At 46.4% G+C, this 17,938-nt stretch overlaps 1 protein-coding gene across 1 annotated transcript in view; it reads right to left on the reverse strand.

The window, feature by feature from the left end:
- Positions 1–3,147: 3,147 nt before the first annotated feature.
- The window catches only part of DDX4 (DEAD-box helicase 4), a 36,445-nt gene continuing 21,654 nt past the window's right edge, over positions 3,148–17,938 (reverse strand). Inside the window, exons 9-22 of the mRNA XM_036410826.2 lie at positions 17,837–17,878; positions 17,122–17,127; positions 16,153–16,200; positions 16,005–16,052; positions 15,640–15,782; positions 14,927–15,079; positions 14,425–14,579; positions 12,137–12,266; positions 9,680–9,846; positions 6,608–6,753; positions 5,519–5,618; positions 4,483–4,753; positions 4,234–4,344; positions 3,148–3,429 (exon numbers count right to left, since the gene is read on the reverse strand). Coding sequence (XP_036266719.1) covers positions 3,343–3,429; positions 4,234–4,344; positions 4,483–4,753; positions 5,519–5,618; positions 6,608–6,753; positions 9,680–9,846; positions 12,137–12,266; positions 14,425–14,579; positions 14,927–15,079; positions 15,640–15,782; positions 16,005–16,052; positions 16,153–16,200; positions 17,122–17,127; positions 17,837–17,878 — 1,607 coding nt within the window. The 3' untranslated portion in view covers positions 3,148–3,342. The remainder of the gene's footprint in view (positions 3,430–4,233; positions 4,345–4,482; positions 4,754–5,518; positions 5,619–6,607; positions 6,754–9,679; positions 9,847–12,136; positions 12,267–14,424; positions 14,580–14,926; positions 15,080–15,639; positions 15,783–16,004; positions 16,053–16,152; positions 16,201–17,121; positions 17,128–17,836; positions 17,879–17,938) is intronic.

A 17,938-nucleotide genomic window follows, 5' to 3' on the forward strand; every position in this document is an offset into this window, starting at 1 on the left:
CGAACTCTTGGGGATCAATAAAAAAATCATCTTTTTGGTGCTTGGAGACAAAGATGACAAATCTCTTAATATTCTAAAATTACAAAAGCATAATATACAATTACTCCAAGCAAACTTACAAACCAATTCTTTGTATGTCTGGCAGCAATTTAAAAATGACATGAAAGGATTTAATCCCTTTCATTGTGTAGAGGGCCCCCTGGGAAGGCACCTGAGCATTCTATATTGGCCCCTCTTGTTCTCACAATCCAGTTGCCCACAGCTGCTGCCTGAGCTTTCTGTTCATGTTGAGGTTGAAGCCTTGTGATGACTGGTACCATGGATCTCTCACCCAGTGGGGAGAGCTGGGTCTTCCCTGGAGAAGAAACCTGGGTTCCCCAAGATATGTGATCAGTGCTGGGGCCCAGCCAGCAGGCGTGGGAATCCTAAAACAGGAGCTGGACATGGAGGCCACAGGGGCATAGGATACCAAGGAGACAGAACTGAACCTCACATCACCCTGTCTGGCCCCAGAGGATGGCTGGTTAGCCAGTGATGGGTAAGATTCCTCAGGGGAGGAACAACCTAAGACAGGCACAGTCGAAGAGGGGCCATCGGGAGAGAACTTGGGGGTCAACTGAGATGGGGCATAGACCCTCACTGCCAAAACTTTACAGGGGCCTGAAACCTCACCCCTGCTGAGGGAGTCTCCTGGCCCCATGGCTGCTTAACTTCTCATGCCCAGCTCAAATCGGGACCCCAGTATAAGACGGAGACTTCACTTGATCTTGACCTAATAATTCTCCCTGGAGACACAGAGGCCCTAAGGTTGCAAACACCGTGGAGGCATGGGTGTCGGACTGTGATGGCTGGCCCAGCGGAGCCAACATAGCACCGTGGCCCTGCCTGTGGGCTCCGGGTGCCAGGACAATGGCTGTGGAAGGAGCCGGCCTGCAGGGCACGAGCAGGAGGTGGGTGCTGACTCTGGAAAGGTAGGCGGCAGGCTGCACGTCCCAGGGAGGGAAGAGAACCAGGGGGAGGGGAGGCGGCTATCATCCTCTCACCGCCAACACTCCCAACCACAGTATTGACAGCGGCCAGTGTTCCTTCTTTTGCTTTTTACTCCTCACCCAAGGGTATGTTTTCATTGATTTTTAGAGAGGAAGGAAGGGGGGTGGGGAGGGGGAGAAACACCTATCAGCTGCCTTCCGGAAGGTGCCCTACCGAATCCACCTGAAATCAGCTATGTGCCCTGACTGGGAATCGAACCTGCTGCCTTCTGCTGTGTGGGACAACGCTCCAGCTCACTGAGCCGCTGGCAGGGGCTGTTACCTTTTTCGTGTCTGTGTGAGGAGGAGGATGAATGCTAACTAAACTTACTGCAGTAGTCACTTCACAAACATTTATGCCACCGGCCTTACATTCACACTGTGCTGCATGTCAATTACCTCAACACAGCTAGAGAAAACAGGAAACGACTAGGAGAGGCGGTTAGATATTTACATCTCATACAGAAGTCAACAGAAGTCTAGGCTTGGTGAGGCCAAGGAACACGTGATGGGACCAGATCCGGTGAAGGCAGGTGAAAGCGACAGGGGACAGCAATTAAGAAAAGGCTTCCTTTAAACCATCACATTTCCCTTTCTCATCTTGTGTGTGTCTGCTACTCTGATATTCTTCTAAAGACAGCAAACCTATATGTAGAAATAAGGCATGAGACCCGGGGCCATTTGCGATCGGGCTGCAAAGACAGTGGATTGTGCGTGCTTTTCTTCCCACGTTTACCTGTGGCTCAGGAATGCAGTTACGTGTGACATCGAGGGAGTCAAAAGCCTTTAAAGCAATCAGACCAAGAAGCTCTCTGAGGAAGTGGAAAGACAGAAATGGCTTGTAAATCACCTCTGTGAACAGAACAACCTGGGAGAGAAAATTAAGAGGCATTACAATAACGCAGACACCCGCTCCTTCCGCCTTTTCCAGAAGTGAGGTCACGAAGTGTTTCCCATATTTTATGGTGGAACCTCTCTCAGAGCCACTGGTGTCTGTGCATCTGTCTCCCGGATCCTACGAGCCACCGACAGACTCACACACTGACAGACCGGGGAGGCGCAGTGTTAGTTTTACTTGCCTGTTGGCTCTTTTAATATAAGTAATCCTTTTGTCATCAAATCTGTTGTTTCCTTCATGTCTGTCCTTTGAGCTTACAATGAACTTTCACCTTCAATTTAAAGGTTTAATGTTTGTAGTTGTATAACTCACATGAAATTTATTTTAAATATAGCATGTGGCAGGCATCTAACTAGTGATCCTAACATCTTTTCATATGTGATTTCATTTATTAACCAAATTCCTACAACAAGATATATGTTGAGGACATGTTGCTTTGGATTTAAGTGAACAATAACATACCCTCAAGACAGATAATTTCTGTCGCCCTATTATTTACACCTCACTGCTTTATGTCTTAACGTTTTGGTTCATTCACTCACTGATCTAAGAACTTCTTACATTCTAGACACAGTAATTTTAAGATGTATAATGGCAAGTGAAAAGGGGGCCGTTTCCCTCATTAATCTTAAAAAATCAAAAGGAAAATTCTGGCAGGAAGGAGCAACGTTGTTTTTTGTTGATCTAGTTTGTATTCAAAGAATGATTTTCATCATTACATCAGTGTATTCGTGTATGTTATATATTAACATTTAATTTAGATAAGATGACTTTGTTCACTTCATTGGTTTCATAACACCAAATTTCTCAAGAGAGGAGTCGAAACTACGCTATGCAACGAAGGAAAAGCGTGGTGGCAAGGCTTAGCGGGCAGGGTCTCAGCCTTTATTTTCGAGGAATCTGCACATGACAGAAACCACGTTTGGCCACTGAGTTCAGACCTCACGTGCACACACTGAGCTGCATTCTGGGCCCTCTGACCACTAGAAGCTGCCAGCAGAGGGTCCTACTTCACCTCTGCCTCACGTTCCAGGGACACACCTTTGCTTTGGCCAAAGCCTCCTTGCACTGAAAACCGAGCCCAATCATTTATCACCAAGCGCATCACCCACGCTGCTGCTTATCTGAGAGTCATCAACCCTCGCCTAAGAGTCAGCTAGCCTTCGGACAGGAAGCACGTCTGCAGGCCCTGAAGAACACACCAGAAGGAAGCATGTCTAGAAATGCTTTAATCTTTGCAGGTAACACCATCTGTATCAGCCTCTCACGTAACTGGCCAGTGAGGGGTTTCAAGGGCGGGAGTAAGAACAGAACGACAGGAGATACGAGTACTGGGTTTCACACGTCCGTTAAAAACTCAAAATCAAAACTGCTTCTCTGCATCAAAACTATCCGAGCTTGGAGGCTGCTGTGGCTTTAATCCCACGACTCGTCATCTGCTGGGTTCGGGACTTGCGGAGAGGAAAAGCCTGCTGTGCCGAGAGTGCTCTTGCCATGGAAATTCTTTAAGAGAGAGAGAGAGAGAGTTAGTGTGCTGACCCCTCCGGCTCCACGGCCCACACTGAGAGCAGGCAGCACGTCTCCAGAACCAGCTCTCTGGGGACCAGGTCCGGCTCCACCAGGGAAGTCAAGGAAAACACTTCAAGCCAACAATCTGGCAAAATGGAGAAACTTAAAGCTCTGACACCAATGATACGTGCAACTACTTCATGATTCCTATGCTCACTGTCTCTGTTGCCTAGAAACTGACACATCAGAAAAGATGTACAGCTGAAACCAGTTTGGCTCAGCGGATAGAGCGTCGGCCTGCGGACTGAAAGGTGCCAGGTTCGATTCCGGTCAAGGGCATGTACCTTGGTTGCAGGCACATCCTCAGTGGGGGATATGCAGGAGGCAGCTGATCGATGTTTCTAACTCTCTATCCCTCTCTCTTCCTCTCTGTAAAAAAATCAAAATATATATTTTTAAAAAGATGTACAACTCATGTTTCTAGGACTGTATCTTAGTAATAATGTGGCAAGAATTCCAAAAATAAAGAATTCCTACAGTAAGTTCAAAAGATACCAAATTAGAATTTAAAATGCCAGCACACTTGGGAGAGGGGGACTGATGAGTATAAACCTTGATGTTACTTCCTCACCTCTAACACCAAAAACACCTATATACAAGGAATTTTAGAGATATATTACAGGAACCTTCAGGTATAAAAACAATGGCCAGGCCAATACTGGCGGTTCTCGGCACGTCACAGTAGCAGACATACGTCCACGGAGTGATTAGAAGCCCCCTCTGAACCACCCCACCAACCTTCCTGGTGTCCACCGACATGAACACGTTCTCTCTGCTGCTCCCACTGAAGCCGGGCACGTAGGTGCTGAAGGCGATCTCCTCCAGCCACGGGGGGACGTCCTGCTGGGCCTTTAAAACAAACGAGCTGCATGAACCACATGCGCAGACGCAGCCTCAGAGACTGCCGTCCACCTTCCGGAATGCCTGTGTGCAGTGCCCACCTCCCGCTGAGGGAGACACTGGTGCAGCTCGACGACGGACACTTACATCCGACAGCACCTTCACGAGCGGCTGCGCCAAGGGCCGGTCTGACTCAGGATCGAAGAAGGAGACGGCTCTGCCCGTGTTCCCGCAGCGGCCGGTGCGCCCGATGCGGTGAACATACTCGGCGATGGTGGAGGGCAGGTCAAAATTGATCACATGCTGGACATTCTCAATGTCCAGGCCCCTGGCGGCGACGGAAGTGGCCACCAGCACGGGGCACTTCCCACAGCGGAAGTCTCCCAGGGCCTGCTCTCGCTCCCTCTGCTCCCGGTCACTTGGAAGAAAGGAAAGCAGGTGTTTAGGACAGCTCTGAAGAAAAGGATAAGGAGAGCCTTTACAGTTTGATGTGTGGATTTATTTTTAATGCCAGTAAAAGCATTGACGTTCAATTTCTTTTTAATACCAGCAATATGTGACGCTAATGTTCTCTCTCACATGACACGTATCACACAGCTCCCCAATGCTCTGAGGCGGGAACATCATCCCCAGCTGCAGGTGACGTACAGCTGATGCACACAGCCAAACTGAACTCCAGGATGACAGATGTCAAGTCTCACCTATTAGTAATCTCTATTAATAATCTTTCTAGTCTTGGAAGAAACACTAATTTGATTAGAATACTTCTTAAAAAATACAGGTTTCTGACAAAGTATAGCCTCAGCATTCTACAGTCACTGATTAGTTATTTCACATGTACAGTCGGTGAAGGGCCAGTCCTGCCGGTTAACACGCTGTAGCACGCAGTGGGCCCAGAGATAGATTCGGCACAGGAAGCCATGGGCTCTGAGCACGGCCCTGCAGGGGCACCTTAGAGGAGTCCCCCCCTCCTCGGGAGGAGGAGCCCTAAGACAGGCCTGACCTCCTCGTCCGACACTGAGTTCACATAAAACCTTAAAGTGAAGGAGAAGAATAGTTTTGTTTTGAGAATTCCGAACATGAATCCTAGGATTCTATCATATTCGTGGCACACACTCATGTTTCTGAACAATCGGCAAGTAGATCCCGCCTCCCTCCTAGGAAGTGGTGTTTACCTACTCACCCATGAATGCTTGTTGTTGATATTTTTTCTTGACAAAGGAAAGTGGCAATAAAATCTGCTTTTTTCTTAGTTTCAACAAAAACCATTGTTCTTTCATCACCTACAATGAAGACAATGAAACTGACTAACATGCAAACTAAAAACTCAGGAGAAGAAAAGGGAGGCGAGGAGGAAACCTCCTCATCCACCAGTGCTCCTCCACCAACACCTGGTCAGATCGAGACACAAATATCCCCTCCTGGGTTGGGCTGGGAGGAGAGAAAACCCGTTTGAGTCAGCTGTTCAAGTGTGTACGGCATGTATTTCTGAGGGACACCTGTATGTAAATACCAGACACCTTTAACAAATGCTTTCTTTCTTTTGCTCACTTTTGGAAACCAGATGGTTTCTAGCGTCACATGTTGCCTCTTTCCCTTCAAACAGAGAGAGCAGCTACAGGGAGGAGAGAGGGTGGGACGTGCAGTCTGTAACGCACTCCATCCCACTCCCTGTGAGGTGGGAGGCCTTAGACGGCCCTCCTGGAAGTTTTGTTTCAGGTACAGCCTCCAGCTACTCCCTCACACAAAGAGACACAGGGGTGACTTCCCACAGGAATGGTTTTGGGAAGGGGAACTGGGTTTCTCCTCAGAATTGTGAGGAAGTTGAGTCAGGTCTTTTAGAGTCCCTTCTAGTGCTAAGACGCTTCCAATCCATGAGCACAGGAGGCCTTCGGAAGCAAAAACGGGAGCAAGAAATACAGCAGAGCTCACTTTTGTGGAGAAGAGTCTGATGTAAAAGTATGTTACTAAGCCTTTCTGTTTTCTAAAACAAACAAAAACCCATGTTTTTCTGCTGGAATAGTTTTTAGTCAAATACTGTTAAGCAAAGTCTCACATCCTTCCTACTTTTAAGCTTTATGGAGGAGAAAGGACTACACTACTATATAATTTACACAGAAAACCAAATCATAAAAACAGCTTTAGAAAAAGAATGAAAATAAACTTACTAAAACGCATCCCAAACAGCACTAACAGCAGCGTTAAAACCCATCCCAAACAGCACTAGCAGCAGCGTTAAACCCAGAGCCAGAACCAGCCCCACGCGCCGCACCTGTGCTCCGCAGCGTCTCCACCAGCTTCTCTCGCTTGGAGTACTGGCCCACCTGGAGCACCGTCTGCTGGACGTCCGTGCAGGCTCCACCCACTTGTCCGACAGCAACAAACAAGTAGTTCAGCTTCAAAAACTCGCCAGCCATCCTGGAAAGACAAAGATTATTCCTTCACTTTACCTCTTCCATTAACACGCAAAAACATCTGCTGAAATCCTGCAAGACAGATCATAACAACTACAACATAAGGTAAATACTTGTGTCATCCAAACACTCCTTTCAAAAATCAATATAAAATACTAATTTCTGCAAAATACATAACTACTAGTGGAAAAGTTTGTGTCAAATAATGGACATAGTAATTCCAACTGCATGTGCTGCCCACACAAAACTATAAAATGTGTGTATAACTATGAAAAGGATGCTCCACTGAAATGTAAGTTTATGCAAAAATCCTGTTCTCTGCTCATTGCTTTTATCATGTAAAATACTGTTTATCAAGTCACTAAACTTCAAACGAACTCTCATGAGCAAACCAGACCTCAGGGCAGTGCCTTTCTCGTCGGGACACACATTAAAATCATTCTTGAACAAACTAGGCGAAAAAACGAGGCAAGGGCCCAGAGGCCAGGCCAGGCGGCTGATGATGCTCGCTCAAAGCCGGGCACCAGCATCTTTCCTGACAGGCACAAGGTGCCCCAGAGACCTGGGAGGTGGAGAAGGGGAACAGGCAGTCACACAGCCGCGTCTGGGGGATGAAAGGGCAGATCCAAATCCACCTCAGTCCCCTTCTCTCCCTTGTTTCTAGCTGCCTCCTAGAACGCCGTGGAACGCCGTGGAAGTAGTTTAACTCAGTGCATCCAGATTCTTCATCAATCACTGCTGCTCCTTTCTCCTCACCTGCTCCTCCAACCCCCACCACCACAAAGAGGGAAGGGCTTCCTTCTGATCTACCTCCTTCCAGCAAGCACCCTCTCGTCCGTCACCTCGACAGTGTCAGGAGTTCCTTCCTGCCCTTCCTCCTCCTCATTCCCTACCCACAGCGTGAGTGCCTGCGCCAGGGCACTGGGAGAACCAAGATGAATGTGACAGTCTCTGCCTCTGAGGTGTCACATCCATTTATATAAAAATAACTACTATAATATTTACACATTTTAGTTTTATAGTAGATATTTTAATGTATTTATATAACAATCTGCTGAACACTTCTTACATTCCAATAAATGTACAATGTGTTTTAAACGGTTTAAAATGATGTCTATTCAGAAGAGTCTTCGAGTTTGAAGCTTGATCTGAGGAAGCAGCAGGTCAGAGTGTGGAAGAGGAATGGTTGGGCAAGGCTTCCATGCCAAAGGAGGAGAGACGAGAACAGATGACGAGGAGGATGGAGTGCGGCCTGCCTGCCACAGGACGCCGCTCTCACAGAGCAGAAACAGACCGTTCCAGGAAGCAAGTGGCAGGGGAGCATTTGAAAGCTGCTAGTCTGCAGGAATGGGAAACATGATGGGTTTATTCTGAATCAATGTCCAAGAGGGTCAGACTTCATTTTAGAATTATTTCTAACGCAAAAAAGGGGCTGAGGGAGGGAGGCAGGTTAGAAAGCTACTGCCCACAAGTAGGGGGAAACTGAAAAGGCTCTAAATTATGGCCGGAAACAGAGAAGAAACTAACAGATTCGAAACATTTTAGGGATAACTACCAAGTTGAATAATTTTCAAGAGCAGAGATGTAAAGGGATGTGAGGGAGGATTCAACATAATTTAAAGGATTTGGGCTTAAAAAGACCGTGATCCTAATCAGGAAAACTGGCAAGAGGGAGGGGAAGAGGCTCAGCGTGGACGTGAGGAGCAGGAGTTGCTGGTGATGCAGCCCAGAGGAAAATGCCGCCAAGAGGTGAGAGCTGAGTGCCAGAGCTCAGGAGAGACCAGGGGTACGGGCAACAGGCAGGTGCCAGCCAGCGAAACGGACGCTGCAAGGCCTCGGCGAGCATGAAGAGAGGAGCACGGAGTCAAGCAGAAGACAGGGACGCGACCGAGGAGTCAGGGACTGAATGATACACACAACCCACGAGCAGGGAATCCACCCGACTTCCTGTATGTTCCCAGGCTCAGAATCCAACACGGCTCAGGAAAAGCCTCAGCAGACACTGCTGCCCGATGGGCACACATGGTCATTTGGCCCGGCTGACACCAAGGGCTTTCCTATTTCAGGGCAGACACGCAGACACTGGTGAAGGAACTGCCAGCCAGCCCCCTCTGAGGACCTGGGGTGTGCGGTCCCATGCTACTTCTACCAGGCCCGGGCCCTCTGCCGAGCACAGGCGGCCCACAGGCCACGACACACTGGGCCTCTGGAGCTGCCACCGGACAGGAGCTGACGCCGCCCTTCCCTAGAAAGCAGCCAGTGCCCGGCTTGAAGAGACCCTGTGAGGCTGGCATCACGCCATAGGCACAGGAACTCGGAATCAGGATCTTTCTGTGGGGCAGGAGCCTGGGCACCAACGGGCGCAAGCAAGAGAGGCCCCCTCCCATCACTCCAGAGACCCGCCATGGAACCCGTGCTTCCTGCCCCCACGATAGGCCTGCAGGTCTGGAGGTCTTGGTCCCAAAGAGAGAACAGTCCCGCCTCTGAAAACAGCAGATTCGGGAGCCGACACTGCGGTGTCTGGACACCGCAGGCTCGCACGGCTTTGGGACCGGCAGACCAAAGAAGAGGCAGCACACTAGCAGGGTTCTCAGACCACATCTGTCAACAGTTGCTATGCACATCTCCTCCCCAAGACCAGCTCCCCCAAGCTCTGTAACTGATGTGAAGAAAAGGAACAATTACAAAGACAACTTCATTGAGTAAGAACTGACTAAATCCTAGCTATGAGCTATAATACATACACGTTAATGCAAAACCAAGAACAAAGGTAAGAAACAATGAAAAGTATGGTCAAGTTTTTAGAAATACATCTACTTTTTAAACTATTTTAAAATCTTAAAAAAATCAAATGTTTCTCAAAAAACACGTTTCTGTTTCTATGAAAGCACTTACGCACATTACAATCATCCTTAGGAAGGAAAACAAACCTCTGAATTTCTTCTGGGAAAGTGGCACTGAACATAAGGGTCTGGCGCTGTTCCTTCGAAGGCATTCCCGGGCAGGAAATTAATTTCTTCATTTCTGGTCCGAAGCCCATATCCAGCATGCGGTCGGCTTCATCCAGAACTAGGTATCTGACTTGTCTAAGACCAATCTTTACGGGTATTTTCAAAGGTTAGAGAAGAGAATGCACACTAGTTAATACATTAAACTAAAATATTCTCCTTACTCCAACTATTAATGTTTTCTTAAGGATGAAGATTAGAAATCAATGCAATGAGAATGGTTACACTTAGAAAATGCTTTACTGATTATTTCAGTTCTCACTGATCTCTGATGTTTTAAACATTTCATAAGTTACGATTAAAACCAGAACATCCATATCATACTGCACAGCAGGCCTTCCAGTACTCACGTGACCATTCTGCATCTTCGCTGCCTGACACACCAGCCGCGGGCACTGCAGCTACTCACACACTTGACCTGTGGCTAGTGTGCCTGGGAAACTGGATCTTAAATTTTGTATAGTCTTTGAAGTTAAATAGCCACATGAATGATGAATTGGACAGCACAGATCTAGACTGTGTTATCTGATAAAGTCAGATTCCTTGAGAAATAAAAATTTCTAACATGATGACAAATACAAATGTCTTTTAAATGGCAATTTTTTTCTAACTCCTTCAAACCCTGAATAAATTCTCCGTTCTCTAATCACTCAAGAACAACTGGGAAACGCCTCTGACCTTGAACCTTTATTGCTATAAAGAGCAGCACACTTTTGCAAACAGGAAACGAATGACTTTGGTACCACCATGGGACATGTTTAGTGAAAGGCTAAGATGGCCCTCTCTGGATGCTCTTTTTTACTTTATTTTTATTGCTGACACTATTGCAGACGTCCCCATTTTTACCCCCCACTTGGCCCACCGTCCCCGGCCCCTCTCCCCTTCCGGCTGGCCACCATCACACAGCTGTGTGTGTCCACGACCTGTGCACAGACAGCATGTTCTCTGGCTAAGCCCTTCATCCTCTTTCATCCGTCCCCACCCTACCTCCCCTCTGGATACTCTTAGTACGGATTCTAAGAGAAGTGCCTTGATGCAGGAAAAGCATGTTTGGAGTAACCTCTTTAGAAAAGAGCTAAAAAATAGCAAATCATATTCGTGAAAGTGAACTTAAAGTATTGTTCAGGGACATAAGAGTGTGGGATGTGAGACCTAAAATCACTACATGCCCTAAAATCTCCTTAAGGTCTTAGAAAATTAACAAGTCTGGTTACTATTGCTCCCACTCTTAAATGAGAGACAAAATTATTATTGTTAAAGGCTTCCTCTAGGGCACATGTGTCAAACACAAGGCCCGCGGGCCAAATCCGTCCCGCCAAGGCCTTGCAATGTGGCCCGCACCGCGCTGTCATCACTGCACTCCGCTGCGTTTCCATCACAATGACAGTTTATGACTGTTCAGTAAACCATTCAGCCCGCGATTTAGGCTGGATTTTAGATTTTGGCCCCTTCTCTGATTGAGTTCGACACCCCTACTCTAGGGCCATGGTTGGCAAACTGTGGCTCTCAAGCCACATGCAGTTCTTTAGCCCCTTGAGTGTGGCTCTTCCACAAAATAACATGGCCTGGGTGAGTCTATTTTAAAGAAGTGGCGTTAGAAGAAGTTTAAAAAATTTGGCTCTCAAAAGAAATTTCAATGGCTGTACTATTGATATTTGGCTCTGCTGACTAATGAGTTTGCCTACCACACTGCTCTAGGTGGAAAAAAGATTTCATCAAGACATACACTGAGTGGCCAGATTATAATGATCTCCAAATGTATAATAATTTGGCCACTCAGAGTGTGTGAGTGTGTGTGTGTGTTTGTGTGTGTGTTTTAGAGGGCCAGTGCATGAATTTGTGCATGGGTAGGGTCCTGCCAGTCTGGCCATGGGGAGGGGACATGGGTGGTTGGACAGCCTGCCTGCTGGTCGAATGCCTGGTCAAGGGGACAATTTGCATATTAGCCTTTTATTATAGAGGAAACACTGAGTGGCCAGATTATTATGCGTTCAGAGATCATATTTATCTGGCCACTCAGTGTATATGAAACTAGAGAAAAGCATTTATCACATTTTTCTCCTACTGTGGCTGGATATAGGATATGGATTCTGAAAACAGATCCAGATTCTACCCTAGCACTATTAACTTTCTAGAGCTAACTAGGGGGTTTTAAATAAATAACAAGATCATGTTGAGTTTGTTTTCCCAAGTGTGAAATTAAAAATACTATTTATCTCCTGTTGAAATTATTTCAATAACACATTCAAAAAATGTGAGGGGGCCTGACATACAAATGGCTATAAATGGTGCTCTAATAAGTATCTCCTTCTTTATACCACTGTCTCCATTTCCCAAACCAAACTTAATTCGTCCACACAGCCTCCCCCTGGGGCCTACCTTTTCTTTACTGATGACATCCATCAGTCTCCCTGGAGTAGCACATAGCACATTACAGCCTTGGATTATCTGTCGAACTGAATGCCCAAACTGGGTTCCCCCATATATGACAACAGCTCTTACACAAGTTCTATTGACAAGAAAAAATAGGTTATTTTCTAGTTACTTGAAAATTAGACACTTATATCTAACAAAATGAAAAGGCAAAATCCATAAAGACAAAACCTAATACATTCAACAACCTTTAAAAAATCAAATTCTTCCCAGGAAGAAGTTGATAAATGAAAAACCATGGAAAAATATTTTATTACGTATCTGATAAAGAGCTCTTCAAAAACAAGGATAACCACCACCACCGCCCACACAAAAATAGGACAAAAACATGAAAAGATGATTCATTAAAAGCACAAATGACCTTTAAAGCTTTTAATCACACATTATTTAAAAAAGGAAAACAAAAGAAGATTAATATAACATTTCTCCTCAAGTGTGATAACACCAGAAAGACCGTAGGGAAACTGGCACTCGAGGGGTAAACTGATGCCACCCATTTCACAACTGTAGTGACTATTAAAATGTAAAAACATATTTTTATTCCAGTAAGTTCACACATACAAATTTATCCTTCAAATATGTCCCCATAATGGGCAAAGATGACTGTATAATAATAAGATTCAGTGCCATCATTATTTTTAGTATTGAAAGATTGAAAACTACCTAAGTATTTAACAATAGAAAACTCAAGTCACAGTCCATCCATCCAAAGGACTATCTTTCATAAAGAGAAAGGGTCAGCTCTGGAATAAGCAATACCACAGCAACACCATTTACAATCACAGGCAACACAGCTGAGTAGGCGACCATTTGTCATGAGGACTGAAATGCACATGTGGAGGAAGGTGCAAGACGCAGAGCAGGTGGACACTGCTCACTTCCTCCCATGACCACATCAACCTTACAACTGAACTACAAACCCACCCACCTGAGCATCAAGCTGAGGACAGCTGAGGAAGCTGAACAGAAGCCTGACAGCCAGGGATACAGAGGATGCCACCCAAGACTGGTGGGGTGGGGGGAGGTGCGAGAAGGGCTGGGCCCCGCCCACGAGTGGCTAGAACCAGGAAGGATGTCTCATTGCAAAGGTTCCCCCTTACGAGCGAGGGCCTCAACCCCATGCCCGGCTCTCCAGCCAAGAGTGCCAGAGCCAGGAAGAGGGGCCACATAACCTCTGGCCGTAAAAATCAGCAGGGATTTCGACCTGTCCAGGTGAGTCAGAGACACACGGGACGGACCGCATCGTGTGGCTCTGGATGTCGAGCCCTCTTACTGCAGGCCCACGGGCACCGTATTTCCTTCAAGGCTCAACTCCCACCGGAGGCCCAGAGCCCACACCAGAGACTCCTGGAGAACGGGCCCAGGGGCTGAGGAGACTGTGCCACTGGCCCCCGGAGGACCTACCAGTAAGGCCATCCTACCAAGACTGGGAGACTCAACAGTTCTACCCACTGCTCAGAAACAAACACAGAGAGAAGCCAAAATGAGAAGTCAAAGAAATGTGCCCCAAATGAAAGAACTGCAGAAATCTAGAAAAAGAACTAAATGAAATGGAGGCGAGTAATGTACCAGATAGAGTTCAAAACAATGGTTATAAGAATGCTTTATTCATAGTAGCCCCAAATTAAAAACAACTCCAATACCCCCAAATAGGGAAATAAAATGTATACACATAATTTTAAAGTCCTTAAGAATTAGGTCTAATTATGAAATAAGCAGTTTTCCATATTTATGTGTAAAAAGACAGAAAATTAGGAATACCTGAACTTAATTTTTTAAATTAAAAACTACCAGAGCCGAAACCGGTTTGGATAGAGTGTCGGCCTGCGGACTGAAAGGTCCTGGGTTCGATTCTGGTCAAGAGCATGTACCTTGGTTGTGGGCACGACCCCAGTAGGGGGCGTGCAAGAGGCAGCTGATCGATGATTCTCTCTCATCGATGTTTCTAACTCTCTATCCCTCTCTCTTCCTCTCTGTAAAAAATCAATAAAATAAAATAAACCTACCAGAACATACACCAATATGTTCACTACTTTCTTATCATTCTATTATCATATAATTTTTCACGAGCATGTTTCTTTTTACAAATAAGAATAAGCAGGGATTCCACAAACAAGATTAGGAGAAGGAGCACTTCAATTGCGTTACATAACTGCCTTGTGACTGAGCTCTCCCCAGAGAAGGTATTCCTTCTCAAAAACAGCGCCTGCTGGGAGTGGCCTCGCCGCACTCACCCGAAGGAGAACTTCCTGGCCTCCAGGTAGATCTGGTTGATGAGCTCCCGCGTGGGGGCCACGATGATGCACTCGGGCTCCTGCAGCTCTCGGAAACGGCTGGCGGTGATGCCGTCACGCATCATGTGTGCCAAGATCGGCAAGAGAAACGCTGCCTGCAAGTGAAATGGCACAGTTTACAAATTGCCAGGCATCCTCTTTCACCCTCCATCATTTTGGTTTAGACACTACCGTGTTCCAGAAGGAGCTGAAGACACTTAGGAAAATTAAACATGTTAACTGCAAAACTAGTCTAAAATCACTTCAAAATTCTTTCTTCAGAACTATGCACACCCCAATAAAAGCAGAAACCAGAAGCAAAACCTCCAGTACAGTATTTACAACAGTTCAGGGACATCATCTTCAACTTCAATCCCACAAGAGATTCAAGCTGCACACTAGTTAATACATTCAAAAAACGTGAACCTGAGTGCGGGCAGCACACGAGGGGAGAGGGGCTCACAGTTTTCCCCGATCCCGTCTGCGCACACGCCATCATGTCTCGCCCTGCGAGGATAATAGGGATGCTGTACTTCTGCACAGGAGTGAGCTTCGTATAACCAGCCTTAGCAATGTTGTTATTCAGCGTCTGGCAGAGATTAGCTTCTTCAAACGTCTAGAAGAAAAGGGGAGTAATTCGTTTCCATTTGTCAACTGCCGATCATTCCATAAACAGATTGCATTTGTTTTCAGTTTTTCTAATTCCACTCTACATAATACAGTTACTTTACTAACACGCCCACTCCCAGCACTCTCCAGCCCGAACCACTACTCCATCGCGTAAGAGCAGTTCCAGAGACAGTGGCTCTAAAAGCAACTCTCTGGCCCTGTGAGCCCACGAGACATAAGTACCTGATTGGTAACAAGGGCTCCTCATCAACAAGTCCCACCCACCGCAGGAAATCGCTCCCCTCACCCACACCTTCTCACATACTTGCCTCTACAAGAAGTATCCTTTTTGGTAAATTTAAGTAAAACGTGCACCCTGGCTTAGAGCAGCCTTTCCACGCAGGAATTAACGCTATATAGATGGCAGACATGCTTTCAAATTTCCTAACACTTTATTTACTAAGATGAAATTCTTGTATTCTTAGGATCAACTTAAAGGGATGTACCATATATTTTGAAACCCCCAGTCTGAGACATAGTCAATACAGGGATAGTGGTTACACTGACCAAGATCGCTGGTGGAACATCGTGTCCAGACACTTCCACGAGAATGCTGTCGTACTTGTCAAAGTTGATGCCTGTCTGGTAGTGTGCGAAGATGGCGTCCTCATCCTCGGGCGGGGCAGGTGGAACATAGGTCACTTTGGGTCCTTGGAATTCAATAATAAACAGAAGCTACATTACAGGACTAAAGAAAAGTAAGAGGGAAACAGACAAAACTGGCAAAATCAAACTTTAAATACTATAGAATTCCTCAGTATTTAGCATTAAAGTTCTCATTTCTAAGTTTAAAAAGTTAACTTTGCTTCTAAATATTCTGCGTTTTTATTAAAATGCAATACACATTCTGTGAATCACACAAAATTATGTACCTTGAATGTCATCACTTTCTGCTCCTTCAGTTCCTGATTTCCAAGAATCTTAAAGGGAATAAACCCAAAAAAGAGATCAATGTTTTTTCAAGTTGGGGTGAAAGCTCTCACTCTGAGTCAGACCCTCATCTACAGGATGAGCACTTACTCTTCCCAGAGCCCGTGACGACTTCTTCATTTAGCCCCTTGTAACCACCTGGCAAGGAAACCCAAGTGACAATCAGTCAAGACCACGGCTGTGCCCACCTTTATTCCACTGCTTGTCTTCAAAGAGAACAAGTCTAAAAGCGGACAGGCGTCTTTAAAGTCCTTTTGCATAAACAATACTTGAGACAATTAAGATATGCAGAATCCTGAGCATTTTAAGTTTCCTTAGTATTCAAAATCCTGGTTTAATGCAGAGGACCCTGTTAAATATGACTGTTTTTTTAATTAAGCTGTTATATCTCCTAATATCCTTCAAGCAAAGGGATTTTCTAAAAGGAACTAAGCATTCACCTGTGTTGGGGTGTCCCCCAGCACCTCCAGGTCCCACCATTTCCTAGGACTCCCACGATGATTTATTACAGGAAAAGGCCAGAGAGCAGAACCGCCAAGGGGCAGTCAGACACCCAGGCCAAGCGCCATGTCCTCTCCCCTGCTGACTCCCAGGACGCGCTTCACCCCCCAGCAAGGAGCTGGGACTGCTGTCCGCAGAGGCAGCTCAGAAGCCTCGAGACCCAGGCTTTTTCTGCGGGACTGACCATGCCACCACCTCCGGCCTGCACGTCCACACCCCAGAAGAAAGCAGGTGTCAGCAGAAGCCACGTTGTTGCACAAACAGGTGAGTCACAGTGAACCACTCTGAGCATCCCAAACCCACTTCCAGACCCCACGGTGCAGTGCAGGCAGGCCTGAGGAGCAGCAGGCTGCTACGCTAACTCTGCCCTGTGACCTTCCTACCTCAGGCACCGATCCCCTCTGGGCCGTTGGGGGACCAGCACAGCCCAGCACAGACGGCACTTATGTGGAAAGCTAACAGATGGAGCCTTTTCCTGGGAGCACTATGCTTTTCTTGTCCACAGAAAGGTCTTGAAACGTTTCTTTTCAAACCGCACAGGAGCATCTGGAGAAGAACCTCTTTCTAGAATCGGGACTCCAGAACCTGAGCGGGAGTGCTGCTCTGAATGCTCCCAGACTCGCCATGTCACTGAGGGGCATCCAGACAGCCCACCAGCTTCACTGTTCAGCAGCCAGGAAAGTGTGACCCCTCTCACAGGACAGGAAGGATGTGGAATTGAAAACACCCCTCGGAGCACCCCGTCAGATATACTGAACTTTACCCCCCCACCAAATCAAACTGTGTTAAAATAAGGAACTATACACAGATGTTCCTCAATCTTTAATATTTACCTGATATTTCACTTCATGGTTATATTACAGAAGTTACTTGCTGGTAAATATTAGGTGACTTTCAGTCCTTACTTCAGTAAACAGCCCTATACACATATTAAGCAAATACATCTGCAGCATTAAGTACAAATGTATGCTCCTCCAAGTGGATAAATGCAGTAACAGCTATATTTAACTTCAAAAATTAAACTTGTATTACAATAATTTTAACACTTCAGTGGTTAGAGCATTGGTCTGCCCACCAAGGGCCACGGGTTCAATTCCTGGGCAAGGGCACTGGGTTGGGGTTTTGATTCCCAGCCCTGGTCAGGCATGTGTGGCAGGCAACCAATGGATGTGTCTCTCTCACCTCACCCCCCAATCCTCCCTCCCTCCGTTCTCTAAAAATCAATGGGAAATTATCCTTGGGTGAGGATTAACAAATGAATAAACACACTCACCGCGCCCGCTCCCGCTCCTGCTTTGGAAGATGTCGCCATGGCCTGGAAGACACGGTTTTGCAGACCTGAGAGAAAGCACCCCCCGTCCAGCGCACACACCAC

Source organism: Pipistrellus kuhlii, unplaced genomic scaffold (assembly GCF_014108245.1).
Source record: "Pipistrellus kuhlii isolate mPipKuh1 unplaced genomic scaffold, mPipKuh1.p scaffold_m20_p_4, whole genome shotgun sequence".
Taxonomy (NCBI): domain Eukaryota; kingdom Metazoa; phylum Chordata; class Mammalia; order Chiroptera; family Vespertilionidae; genus Pipistrellus; species Pipistrellus kuhlii.